Genomic DNA, 14,251 nt, shown 5'->3' with positions numbered 1-14,251 from the left:
TCAATATGATGCAAAGTCACCACGCTGGGATTAATGCCAGCATAATCCCCGACAAACTATTTGGGCGGGGTGAGCAATGGGGGCAAATCCCATCATGCTTTTTTTGTTCAACCTCTGAAAGGTACCAAAACGTGAGGTAGAAGATGTTAGAGTCCAGACGATAACAGTTTTTTGATGGCAAATTTTTTTTACTGTAGCTGTAACACCTATACAGTATAGTATACACCTGCTGTAGTATAGTATAGCGTCCATTAGAGCAATTAATAAATGAGCAGTAGGAAATGTGCCTAGGAAATGTTTTCAATGCATACTTTCTGGATCCTGCTCACCAACATGGCGGCCAAACCCGTGCGGTGCATAACATGAAAGTGGATGCTAATCGGCGCTCTGGACTTATCCAATATTAACAGATTTTTGCTGAATCATGCTTCGTGAGAAAACTTGACCAGAACAGACCAAAATAACAACTTATATACCACTTACAGTTCATGCAAGTCCGCTCAAACAAAACAAAATAGGTAGCCCTCTTACACTCTTCACGGAAAGTTGTGTGCTGCAGTGAAATGCATCCAATCAGAAACAGTGGTTAGGTTGAAGTACTGTTCCACACCACAGAGCCACGTTTGTTAAATTGTCTCCTATCACACACACACATACACATATATATATAAATAAAAAAATAAAAAATAAATATAAATATAAGAAAAAAATATAATATCTAAAAAAAATAAATATAAATATTATAAATATTATAAATATAAATATTATAAATATTATGAATATTATAAATATATACTATATTTTCTGGACTATAAGTTGCCAAAAATGCATAATTATGTAGAAAAAAACATGCATAACTCGCACTGGAATATAAGTCGCATTTTTTGCGGGTAATTTATTTTACAAAAAAAATAAAAAATAAATTTTCCAAACTACTTGACCAAAACAGACATTACGTCCTCTTGGAAGGCAAGTTCTAACAATAATAAAAGAATAGAGAACAGGCTGAATAGGTGTAAGATATGCTAACACAATGGTTATTCAGCTACACAAAAAATAAACATAAACAGAACAGGTGTCCAGTGTTTATGTAACATAAACAGTTTTTTCATTTATAAGTTGCTCTGGAGTATAAGTCGCAGGAACAGCCAACCTATGTAGAAAAGTGCGACTTGTAGTCCGGAATCTACCTTTTGCCATTATGATCTAGTCTCTCAAAAGACGTCCTTCTCCATAAACAATTAAGGAATCTGTTACCTGATGATCCTCCATGATTATTATTTTAGTATTATCTTGTTATTTTCACCTACAACACTGTAAGTAATATAGTACGTCCCCGTCCTCTTGTGGCTTTTGTTTTGTAGGAAATCTGCTTTCTACGTAGTACCCGTCACTTGAAATTGTGATATTTTTAGCCAGAGAGACCATCTGCTGCTGGACGCCACAAAAAAGAAAAACAGGACAAATTGCTTCAGTTTGAGGACGAGACACGAGGACGTTACAGCTGCCTCCCAAAAGGGCTCCTCTTCCCTCCACCACTTCCTTCCTCACACTTCCAGTCCTCGTTATTCTTTGCCTTTTCCTGCCCAATTTGGACGACACCAACCATTGACAAACTTAGTGTTTGTGTGCATCTTCACAATCTTGCATAACACTTTCAATTCTGTCCGCTAATCTGCCTTCCTTTCATTTCATGACCTGCCAGCTACTGTAGACCTCTGACTGTAAGGGAATTGCACCTCAGGCGAGGTCTGTGAGGCCGTAAAGCCGTCATCCGTGTCTACGAATGACGCTGCCGTGCCCTTCGACCAATCAACAGGCCTGAAGAAAGTGACAAGCGGCCTCCATTCATTTGGTTAATAATGACGTCCCTGTCCTTGAATGGAATGGAAGCGACGTAGCTTTAAGACAGGGGTGTCCAAACTTTTTCCAAGTTTTAAAGCATATACTTCAAGAAAAAACTCAGTTTTGTGTTTAGGTGAAAAAGTATATGACCAGTAGATCTTTTTTACACCAAAAATATTTATACTTTCCCTTTAAACGGGACCTATTATGTTGGGTTGGCAGCTAGCAGCACAAACCGGAAGTCCTGGTGGAATACATTAAAACAGACCGTTTTTGCGGGAAGCACGAAATCCAAAAAAATACAGCTGAATAGGTGCAGATTCTGGAAGATCTAGAAAGCTATCTGTGCAGGTTATTGTGTGTGGCTAGCAGCCTAAACCGGAAGTCCTCCTAACCACAGCCGAGTGAGCGTGCCTGGAGGCGGGCCCTAGGTGGAATACATTCAAGCAGACCGTTTTTGCGGGAAGCATGGAATCCAAAAAATACAGCTGAATAGGTGCAGATTCTGGAAGATCTAGAAAGCTTTCTGTGCAGGTTATTGTGTGTAGCTGCTCTATAAGAGTCCACAATTAAATACAAAGGGATGACAAATTAGCATAATAGGGCCACTTAAAAAATATATATGTAAATTTTCCTCTCCTAATATTATGATTTTATTCCAGGGGTGAGTAAACTGCGGCCTTTGGGCCACATCAGGCCTACCAAGCATCTTAATTTGTCCCACTGGTAAAGTGTAGCTGGCAACCTACTGCACCATGTGGGCATACAAACCAATATCTACACGTAATATCCATATTACGCCCAGCAACAAATGTTTTTTTTCACGTATTATACTGGGTAAAGGTGACTATAGGGGTGTTATTTAATGTACGAGGGCTCTGATAATGTTTAAAAAATACATTTAGAAGGCTGTAAACTGTTTTTTTATGCTATAACTATGAAAATATTTAATTTATAAATACAGAATCCTACTTTACAGAATTCACTTATCACAGTTGGGTCTGGAACCAATTAACTGTGATAAACGAGGGATTACTTAAGGTGATTTTTGAACATTTTTAGGTGTTTTACAAGTGTAAAAATAAGCTACCCCCTGTAAAAGTGACAAAAAAAAGGTGTACTGACAAAGTGGTTGTACTGCGTTAAAATTTCTCGCCATATGCTGTATCCAACAAACACATATATATTCTCGCCGCAAGGCATGCTGGGTAGCTTGTCTTTCTCACATCATTTTGCCACGTTTTGTCACATTTTTAAGTAAACAAGAAGTAAACAAGAAGTTAACATACTGCTACTACAGTACTACAGTACCGCTACTACTACATACGTAATGTCTTATTGTTCATACAGTAGTTCCTATTGTTGTTGTTGTTAAGAGTGAACTTGGAGTCGGACCAAGATTTTGATAGGAGAAATTCCCCTTTTCCAAGCTGCAAGGCAACCACTTTCCCTCCAGTCAGAAGTGGACGCCTGCAATGTCTCATGCGCTGAATAAAACATCAGCCATGGCCTGAATACTGATGGTGATGATGATGATGATGCTGCCAGAGGAGGATCGGAGTGAGTGGTGCAGTGCATCTTCTCATCTTCACATCATTTTCCTTTTTGGAGGCTAATTGAGTTTCCCGCACCGGCACTAAAAATAGTGAGCAAATACGACGTGGCAACACAGAGAACACGGCGACCTTGCACTCTATGCTTTTTAAATACTGTCAACCAACAGCTAAATAAGGGGAGGAAATAGGAAGCAATCATCCAAATGGAAAGCTGCTTCGCTGGTGAGCGTCCAGGGGACGACAATCAAAATGGGAGGGGCGAAGCTGCTTGAAAAACAACCTCAGGTTTCCTCGCCACTTGGAAGCCCTGCAGAGGTCTCCATCGATCCAGCAGGAGAAGGGAAGGTCACCAGTCCAATTCCCAACCACCAGGGATGTTTCCAAGCTAGCAGTTTTCAACATTATCATTCAAGAACATTAACATTCCTTTTGTTATTATTTGTTATCCTTGACATTTTTTATTTCATCTCCCATTTTTTAACTTGGCTTTAGAATGCAAGTGAATTTTGCTCATTATACAAACTATAATACAAACACAATACAAAATATGACTATTATATTGTTTATTAACATTTTTAATATGAAATATCAAATAAAGGTAATTATTATTATTATTTAGTGTATTTTCTTATAATAATATTCAAAATTATATATAAATAACTATATCCTAATATTCTTATAATTATAATTATATTAATATTATTATATTATGTAAAATATAAATATAATAATTAATACACATTTATAATAAAATGAAATATAATTATTATTACTTATTAGTATTAACTACTGTAAACATTTTTATTAATATTGGATTAATATTTTAAATTAGAATAATAATTACTATAATAATAATAATTAAATAATTATTAATATTATTTATTATTATATAACGTTATTATATATTTATATTGTATTTAAATATTATAATTATTATTACTTATTAATATTAATTACTTTAAACATTTGTATTATTATTGATTAATATTTTAAATTAGAATAATAATTACTATATTAATAATTAATTAATTATTAATTTTATATAACGTTATTATTCATTTATATTATATTAAAATATTGTATTATAATATATATATTATAATATATTATATGTATATTATTATATATGTTATTATATAAATAATTAATAATTAATATTAGAATATTGTTTAATAAACAATATTACTATGTATTTAATTATTATACAATATTAACAATATAATATATAATATAACAAATATAATATATATATAATATATAATATAACAATATTACTATGTATTTAATTATTATATCATTTCTTGTTACATATTATCATTTTGCTATGACTATTGTTGTTATGATTCCATTATGTATTATTGTCATAGTCACCGAATAAAAGGTTCTCATAAGTAAAGTTATTATAATTATCATTACCATTATTTCAAAAATCTGTACTGTTCATATCTTTGTAAAGGTAAAAAATAATCTAAAAGGTAAACTCACAAACTCAAATACTTCTTTCCCCCCGCGTACATTGACATGTGTACTGCATTGGTACTGGTATATAAAATATGTTGGGGGTCTGCTGAATGCATTATATTAAAACCCATCCTAGTCGAGCGTCTATTAGCATTATGAAGAATCCCTTGGTCTTCCTCCAGCGGAGACCTCCATCACTCTCTGTCAGCCCATCCCAATCTCCTCCTGCATGGCTGCACAACTCTTTGTCGTACCCCCCCCGCCCCCCACCCCTCCCAATCTGTTATCTCCCAGCTGGATCGACTTTACGTTATACTGCAGTGTTCCTTTGCTGAGCATCCAGGCTGCATGAGTCACCCACTCGCAATCTGCTGCCCCTCAAGGCGTCGCTCACGCATTAGACACCACGACGCACACCTATGGACACACCTATTCCTTCCTGCGTGTGCACATACATTCACTCATGGACAAAGTGTCTTAGTATTCTGCACACACCGATGCCTCTACGTGACAAAAAAAATTACTACTCCACTGCACGCTGCAAGAAATGCTCACATCCAGCTTTGATATTAAGACGGCATGCCCACTGAGGCGTCACGACGACGGCTACGTGACTCATGTGACCCTGATGTAAAAGTTGACTCATGACGTAAATAAAGCACACCGCTCTCACCGCTCTCACTCACAACCGCTACCGCTAAATAAATTAGAGAAAGAGTGAAGGAACGTCCCGCCCCGCCAGGCGTTTCCACACATTCTCCTTCATGCTTCTGCGCTTCCATTCTCTTTCAAAATGGCGTCCTTGGCTGTGAGCGAGAGAGAGAGAGATGTCTCACGCCGGGGAAACGTGTGATTACCAAGCAGGGACATAAATTACGAGGACTCGCCTGGGAAAGTGACAGCGAGGGTGTCATAAAAATAGCAGCCTCTTCCTGGCACGCTGCAAGAAACAACCACCTCAATGCTAAGAGGCTGATTAGCAAGTGGCTACGAAGGCCGTAAGGTCACTGCGGAATTTTTTTTTTGGGGGGGGGGTGGGCCATCTGTCTGATCCTCATGAAACCTAAGCCAATTGGGTGTCGCTTCCATTAGTTTGAATTGATGATGCTCCAATGTGGTCACAGCACGACGCCACAACATGATTTCTCATGGGAGATAATGGAAATAGAAATCATCCGTTCCAGGGTCAAACTGTGGCCATCGGGACACATTTCAGAACTGCAGAGGCAATATTCAAAGTAATATTTTATCACCATTAACTGTCGTACAAGGCTACACACAAAGAAGTCTCACAATGATAATAATTATTATTATAATAATAGTAATTCTGGACGCTGAACTCAAAATGACAGTAATCCCTCGCCTATGCATGCTTCAAATTTTGCGGCTGCCTCACAAGAGGCATAATAAATCTATTATGAACTCCTGACGTCACTTCCTGTCCGCCCGCCAACTCAGCTCCCCTAGCGCCATAACACATACTGTATGCAGCAACAAATGTTTTTTTGTTTTTTTTTCAAATACAGCTGAATAGGTGCAGATTCTGGAAGATCTAGAAAGCTTTCTGTGCAGGTTATTGTGTATTGCTGCTCTATAGGAGTCCACAATCAAATACAAAGGGCTGAAAAATTAGCATAATAGGTCAATTAAAAAAAATCTTTGTAAATTTTCTTCTCCTAATATTATGATTTTATTCCAGGGGTGAGGAAACTGCGGCCTTTGGGCCACATCAGGCCTACCAAGCATCTTAATTTGTCCCACCGGTAAAGTGTAGCTGGCAACCTACTGCACCATGTGGGCATACAAACCAATATCTACACGTAATATCCATATTACGCCCACCAACTCAACTCCCCTAGTACCATAATACATACTGTATACAGCAACAAATGCTTTTTTTTCACGTATTATACATTACACTGGGTAATACGATTGTAAAGGTGACTATAGGGGTGTTATTTAATGTCAAGAGGGCTCTGATAATGTTTAAAAACTGTTTTTTATGCTGTAACTATGAAAATATTCAATTTATAAATACAGAATCCTACTTTACAGAATTCACTTATCGCAGTTGGATTTGGAGCCAATTAACTGTGATAAACGAGGGATTACTTAAGGTGATTTTTGAACATTTTTAGATGTTTTTCAAGTGTAAAAAGAAGCCAGCCCCTGTAAAAGTGACAACGTAGATGGTGATGCTGAAAAAAAAGGTGTATTGATAAAGTGGTTGTACTACGTTAAGATTTCCCTTCAATGCGTACTTCCTTCACGCGACACAGCAAGATGAATTTCACTTCCTGGTTGCTGCGGAACATCTATTTCAATGGGAGAGATGCAGGCCGAGCTCTTATAAAAAGCACTTCTGCCACCTTGTGGCAGTTTTTGCAGCTTAAAACTGCACCAAACATGCTCTTTTCTATTGTGGAGTTGCATCATCACCTCCAAAAATGAAACATAAAAGATTTATAAATACGTCTTTGGGAGCGAATGAGTTAATAAAGAATGAAATTTGTCATAATAAAAAAATGAATTGCAGACAACACGACTAAGGGGCGGCAGTCCTGATGTAGCCCACCACTGTAGCTCGCCCTGCAGCTTGCCCACCATCCTGCACTGGAGTGTTTTTTGTGTCTCCTTCTTGGCTAAAAGAAGAATAAAAGTCCAAAAGCATCTGCTGTATTCTCTGGCCCATCAGTAGGTGGAAAAAAAGAACAAATCAATACGTAACGATTTTACATCAGTAAGACAAATATCGTCACATCATCCGCTGAAAGCATTCCTATCAGTCAATCAATCACTGCTATTAATTCATAGATCTTAAAGTCAGGACCCTGCATGCCAGCTAACGACACCGACTGTACTTGCTAATGAGCTATTAGTGCAGATGGGCTTCTTTATCGGATTCCTTTAAGCTTCACGTTCTACAGACCTCTACAGACCCCCTCCTTGTGTTCTAGCGCGGTATGAGTGTGTCGATTCTGGACTGGGATTACTGGGTCGTAGCACAGAACCACAGAGGACTCAAAGCCGGACTGTACAGGATTTGTTACCGAAGTGAAGCTACACTGTTTATTGTTATTTTGTAGCTTTTGCAGTGGTTATGTTCTTCAACAGTTAAGAATGTTACAGTTAAGAATGTTACAACATCACTTGAGTGGTTTTTTTTGTAATACCACCGTAGAAGGGGATATGTGATGGCTAAATATGATGATAACCATAGACCAAGAAATGTTAAATGAAGAAGAACAGAATGTACAGTACATACTGTACTTGCATGAGAACTTATTTTTACACTTGAATGTTAAAAGGTGGGTCAAGTGGTTAAGTGGCTCACAGCTAGGAGACCAGGGTTCAATTCCACCCCGGCCATCTCTGTGTGTTTTGCATGTTCTCTCCGTGCATGCGTGGGGTACTCCAGTTTCCTCCCACATTCGGCTGCCTCACAAGAGGCACAATAACTCTAAAATTCTATTTTGAACTCCTGACGTCACTTCCTGTCCGCTCGCCAACTCAGCTCCCCTAGCGCCATAACACATACTGTATACAGCAACAAATGTTTTTTTGTTTTTTTTTCCAAATACAGCTGAATAGGTGCAGATTCTGGAAGATCTAGAAAGCTTTCTGTGCAGGTTATTGTGTATTGCTGCTCTATAGGAGTCCAGGGTTCAATTCCACGCTTGGCCATCTCTGTGTGGAGTTTGCATGTTCTCCCTGTGCATGCGTGGGTTTTCTGCGGGTACTCCGGTTTCCTCCCACATTCCAAAAACATGCTAGGTTAATTGGCCACTCCAAATAGTCCAGGGTGTACCCCGCCTCTTGCCCAAAGACAGCTGGGATAGGCTCCAGCAACCCCGCGGAAAAAATGAATGAATGAATGAATGAATGTTAAAAGGTGTGAGTGGAACGTCTCCATCACACATCAACAAAGGGCGAGTATTTTCTTTTGATTTTAGTTCTTAGCACAGCACATATGATTATAACCATAGATCTAGAATAGGAAGAAATTGACACATAGGCAGGTGGAACACACATCTGTAGTATCCTGGATGCAAAAAGTCATAGCGTCCCAAGCTCAACCAACACTGCATTTTAGTAAGACGTGCAGCCAAAAAGTGACAATAAACTCTTCACACTCAAACCAACACAATCTGTGCAACGCTTCTGAGCCGCCATCTTGGTGCAAAATCTCCAATGATCAGACTTCCTCGCAGCTCTCCTATCTAGCCATTCCTTTTCCAGGATTGGTTGAGACTCAGCTAACCCCTTACAGCATAACTATTGGCGATTTACACAGCAGTGAAATAAGCACAGTGACGACCTGTTCATGGCACGGTATCAACATTTAGCAGTAGTGACCTGGATTCTACTGCAGCGATGAACAAAATGCAGCCATTTTATAATTAGATTCCTGTTAGCCACTCGGAAGAAGGATTTGTTGATATACTCCTACATATATCCGACCTTCCCTCCACCTGTTTAAATCCGTTTTCAATGTCTAACTTTTTATACCTGCCTGCTGCGCCCCGCCCCGCTTTTAGCTCTAAATTAATGTATGGATATTGTATTTTAATGCATCTTTTACTCTGTTTTTATTCAACTCTATTTTTATTTCTTTTTCTCTACTGTAAAGCGTCTATGAGTACTCTGAAAAACGCTTTACAAATAAAATGTATTATTATTATTATTATTATATAACTTCCTTAGTTGAGCAGATCTATTAGATGACCATAATAAGTTCATAATAATTTATGCGATATAGGATTCAATGTCAATACATGGAATATTTTCATAGTGTACAGAAAAAAATCGAAATACGTTTTTAAACAATGGTAGAGCTCTCCAGACATGAAATAACACCCCTATAGTCTCATTTACAGTCATATTCAAAATATAACAAACATAAAAAATAAGAAAAGTCATGCTCATGTGTGTTAGTGTAAATGTGTTCGGTTGCTAGGGGAACTGAGTCGGGTGTGGACATGAAGTGACAATGGGGGTTCAGAGTTGAGATTCAGCTTGGTGTGGGTGAGGGCCGCAACAGTACCCCGCCCTCGTGTTAGGGATTACTGCACCTGTTGTTAATACAAGGAATATTTTCATAGTGTACAGAAAAAAAATCAAAATAAGGTTTTTAACAATGGTAGAGCTCTCCAGACATAAAATAACACCCCTATAGTCTCATTTACAGTCATATTCAAAATTTAGCAAGTCATGCTCATGTGTGTTAGTGTAAATGTGTTCTGTTGCTAGGGGAACTGTGGACATGAAGTGACAGTGGCGGTTCAGAGTTGAGATTCAGCTTGGTGTGGGTGAGGGCCACAACAGTACCCCCCCCCCTCGTGTTAGGGATTATTGCGCCTGTTGTTCAAGCAATAAAAGCCTGTTTACCAGCAATCAAGCCCGGTGCTTGCGTGAACGCTACAGCGTTGGCTAAGTTTGGCAGGTGTACTTGGGGAGGAAGAAAGGCGGCGTGACTCAGCCGGGCTGCCGCTGACCTGCTGTGAGAGGTCGAGAGTGGGCCGTCAAAGCCACCGTGACTCACCACTCACCAACACTCATGTCGATCCTTCAAGCCGCCACTGCTTGGGTGGAAGGATGGACATAATGAGCAATTGATTGATTGACTGTTGATTAACGGCCATTGAATAGGAATGTAAAAAATAAAACGGAAATAGCAACATGAGAGAGTCCTCGGCCAAAAATGCAATATTAATAGAGAGATGACCTTAGAGTACAATGACCTGGGATGAATGACAAATATTCACAGGTATAATAAATAGATAGATACTTTACAACAATAGCACTAATAATGGCAGCAGTGATCAAGGTGATCAAGATCCCGCTGTAAATGACCATGATGATGGATGGGTTTGCTTGAGAGATGAGGATAAATAAGGATAATAAAGGGTTAAATGTAGGAACGGAAGGGCAAAGTACTTGCTGTTAAAGACACCTCCACGACAAGTATATTCCCTCACAAATACTTTTTAAAAACAATCCTTAGGTGAGCCATGCAAATATATATCTTCCTGTGTGTTCTAGATATATACAAATAGCTAGAAAGATGCACATAATAAGTGAATAATTTGATATTCACCACTTGGGAAACCCTTGTGCCAACAACGGTCTATTTCCATATATAACCTGATGTGCATATGACCCAAAGTACAGTGACATTGTTATTATTATTAACATTGCTACGCCAATCAAACTATGTTACTAGCGTATTGACACCTAGCCAGACCACATACCGGCTAGCGACTAGCTTGACCACAATCTGGCCCACAGCACGTCCCAATGCTTCCAGCCACTACCGAGTTAATGTTAATGCTAGGTGTAGGTCTTTATGTTGCTATCAATGATGTACCAAAATATGGCATAATATTATAAGTATTACATGTTAGCATGAATGTACTACTACATGGTTACAGACTGTATGCTATGTTATATTTATTATCACCAACATGTTATTGCTGAGGGCTGCACGTCGGTCGAGTGGTTAGCGCGCCTGGCCACACAGCTAAGAGACACGAGTTCGATTCCACCGTCGGCCATGTCTGTGTGGAGTTTGCATGTCCTCCCACATTCCAAAAACATGCTAGGTTAATTGGCGACTCCAAATTGTCCATAGGTATGAATGTGAGTGTGAATGGTTGTTTGTCTATATGTGCCCTGTGATTGGCTGGCCACCAGTCCAGGATGTACCATGCCTCTCGCTCGAAGACAGCTGGGATAGGCTCCAGTATCCTCCCGACCTTTGTGAGGCTAAGCCAGGGGTGGGCAAACTTTTTGACTCGCGGGCCGCATTGATATGACAAAATTTACGGGGGGGGGGGGGGGGGGGGGGCAGACTATACGTATATTTTACACGTAACAGTCCACCTGGTATTATTGTATCTGTAAAATTGTCATGCAATCTGCTATTATTATTTATTATTTTATATTTATATTTAAATATTTTAAAAATAATAAAATATTATAATAATTACAATAAAATTAAAATAATAATTATATTATTATTATGTAAAATATGCAAATATAACAATAATATTATATATAATTAATAACATAATTAGCATTAATATAATAATTATAATAATATAATAGTTCTAATAATAACTATTGTAATAATAACTAATGATAATAATATTAATTATTATCATGTGCTTGTGTCCCTTTTTTCAGGAGCACTTTGTAAACAACAGACCATGTCAAAAAACGAAATTGATAAAACCATCAAAAGGTTGGCTCAGGCCATGATGCCAGGTTGTATGTTGAGTTTAAATGAAATACTTTGGAAAGATTGGGCGGGTCGTATTCAAACACTTGGCCGGCCGGATGTGGCCCCCGGGCCGTAGTTTGCCCACCCCTGGGCTAAGCGTTAGAAAATGAATGAATGTTATTGCTGAATTTATATACGGACATTACTTATAAATTGTGTGATTCAGTACAAAATATTTTCCAGTTTTTGAGTTACATGTGAAACCATAAAAGGTAATCACATACTGATTCTTTTATTTGACGGTGTTGTATTGTATTGTTACTATAACAATATGTGTCCAGATACTTTTGAGCATGTAGCATAGGGAATCAATCGTATGAGCAAGGTAGCCATTGGGGGTGTAGTGGTTCACGTCGTGCTGCAGAATACCACGACTATCATCATAGAGCTGCAGTTACATTGTTCTATAGCGACATGACAAGGACAAAACATTAGGAACACTCTCTATCTCACTGTGGTTGTATTTTTTGGCATGTGCCGCACTTTGGACACCGTTGCATGACAATGTATGGACAGCTTCTAATGAAGTGTTGTGTGTGTGTGTGCTGTGTGTGTGTGTGTGTGTGTACGATAAATGCTCTTAGAGGGCGCTAAGGTCATGGCGTGCCGCAGATGAGAGAAGCGGATTTCCGCCCAGGCAGTCAGGCAGGGAGACAACTTAACGATTGCATAACATCCATCCATCCATCCACTCTTATGTGTGAGCACTGGCTGCTGGAGGGGGGGGGGGTGGTAATGTTAAATAAATATTTGAAAAAAAGGGGGTTGTTTCGGCTGCTATGTCACGTGATGCTGGGATGCAGAATGTCATCTGAAGGGTAGGATGGATGGATGGATGCATTGACACTTCCATACTTACTACTACTACTAGTAATGACAGTAAAAATGCATTTTGGTGCAGTGCCGCAGACATGAAGAAAATGACCAATCTCCAAATCACCCATGCCTCCACAATCATACATAAAAAAATAAAAATAAATAATAAAACCGCAGCATCACATTCCGCAGGACGTCCTTACCTGAGTGGCTTTGTGGAACTGCTTCTTGAGGCCCGCTACAGACATGATGGTACCGTGGCTGCTTCCGACCCAACGACAAAGATGGACGCTGACAAAACAAAACGCGCTACTGTGACTAAAAAAAAAATGACTACTGGTGCGTAGTTGAACGTGTGGTCCTGATGGAAGAAAAGCGGCAGACGCTAACCTTGCTTCGTCTTCACTTCAGGGATCTCCTCCTTGCGCCAAGGGAAGCTTCCAGACGGGTGATTGGACGGTCGGGAAACACGTGACTCTCACAACGTGACGTCGGAAGAAGCTCCAGTTCAAGGTCCGCCCCCCCCCCGTCCTCTTCTCCGATGTACTGGGCTTGTCCTGCAGGGTGGAAATGTCTCATTTAAAAGCATTAGGATGGCTCACGTGTCGTGTTGCATTTTAAGAAAACCTAAAGCTAAAATTGAGAGCGAATAATTTAAATTTAAATGCAATGTCATTAGATAATAATGATGTCATGGTAGTAATGAACACCTCTACTGTTAGCCTTAATCCCAGATTAAATGATATTATAACACATGCTACCGTTACAATAGAAAAAAGGGAATATGATGCCTCAAGCTTGGCACACATTGTACTGTACTGTATTGTATGTGTATATTTACAGCACCATGGACAGCGAACAGCACAGCCCCAACTCAAAACCATATAATATAATCACACTAAGCACTATAAAAATAGTATTGATTAACAAAAATATAAAATTACAACAATATGAGAGCCACTCTGAGAAAAATAAATAACCTCAGTTAAAGTCAGAAATGTAGGAGAATACCATGATATCTACTTGTGGCTTTGCCGTGGGGCAAAATAGAGCTCCGAACGTACCACATTGCTGGTTTGTTTTAGAAGCAAAATGTCACCGTGATCAGTGGCCTATCAATCACAGCATTCCTAATGGACTTATGACGGCACCATTGCATAGTCCAAATACTTTTGATGACCCGAGAGTACAATGATCTGGATGAATGACAAATATTCACAGGTATAATAAATAGATAGATACTTTACAACAATATATAACAATAACACTAATAATGGCAGTAGTGATCAAG

At 38.9% G+C, this 14,251-nt stretch overlaps 1 protein-coding gene across 6 annotated transcripts in view; it reads right to left on the bottom strand.

The window, feature by feature from the left end:
- Positions 1 to 13,461, bottom strand: part of sh3gl2a (SH3 domain containing GRB2 like 2a, endophilin A1) — a 32,402-nt gene extending 18,941 nt beyond the window's left edge. For 4 of the 6 annotated variants that reach the window (XM_058066969.2, XM_078793522.1, XM_058066979.2 and 1 more), the window contains exon 1: positions 13,164 to 13,403. In XM_058066969.2, the coding sequence (XP_057922952.1) occupies positions 13,164 to 13,208 (45 nt within the window). In that variant the 5' untranslated portion in view covers positions 13,209 to 13,403. Of the gene's footprint in view, positions 1 to 13,163 lie in introns of all 6 variants that reach the window. The other 2 variants (XR_009129029.2, XM_058066959.2) reach the window with 2 other exon arrangements.
- Between the last annotated feature and the right edge of the window lie 790 nt (positions 13,462 to 14,251).

The sequence above is a fragment of the Doryrhamphus excisus genome, linkage group LG9 (assembly GCF_037039965.1).
Source record: "Doryrhamphus excisus strain RoL-2023G ecotype Guam linkage group LG9, RoL_Dexc_Guam_v1.1, whole genome shotgun sequence".
Lineage (NCBI taxonomy): Eukaryota > Metazoa > Chordata > Actinopteri > Syngnathiformes > Syngnathidae > Doryrhamphus > Doryrhamphus excisus.
Note: the sequence above shows the minus strand (reverse complement) of the source record. Positions and strands in the feature narration are given on the sequence as shown.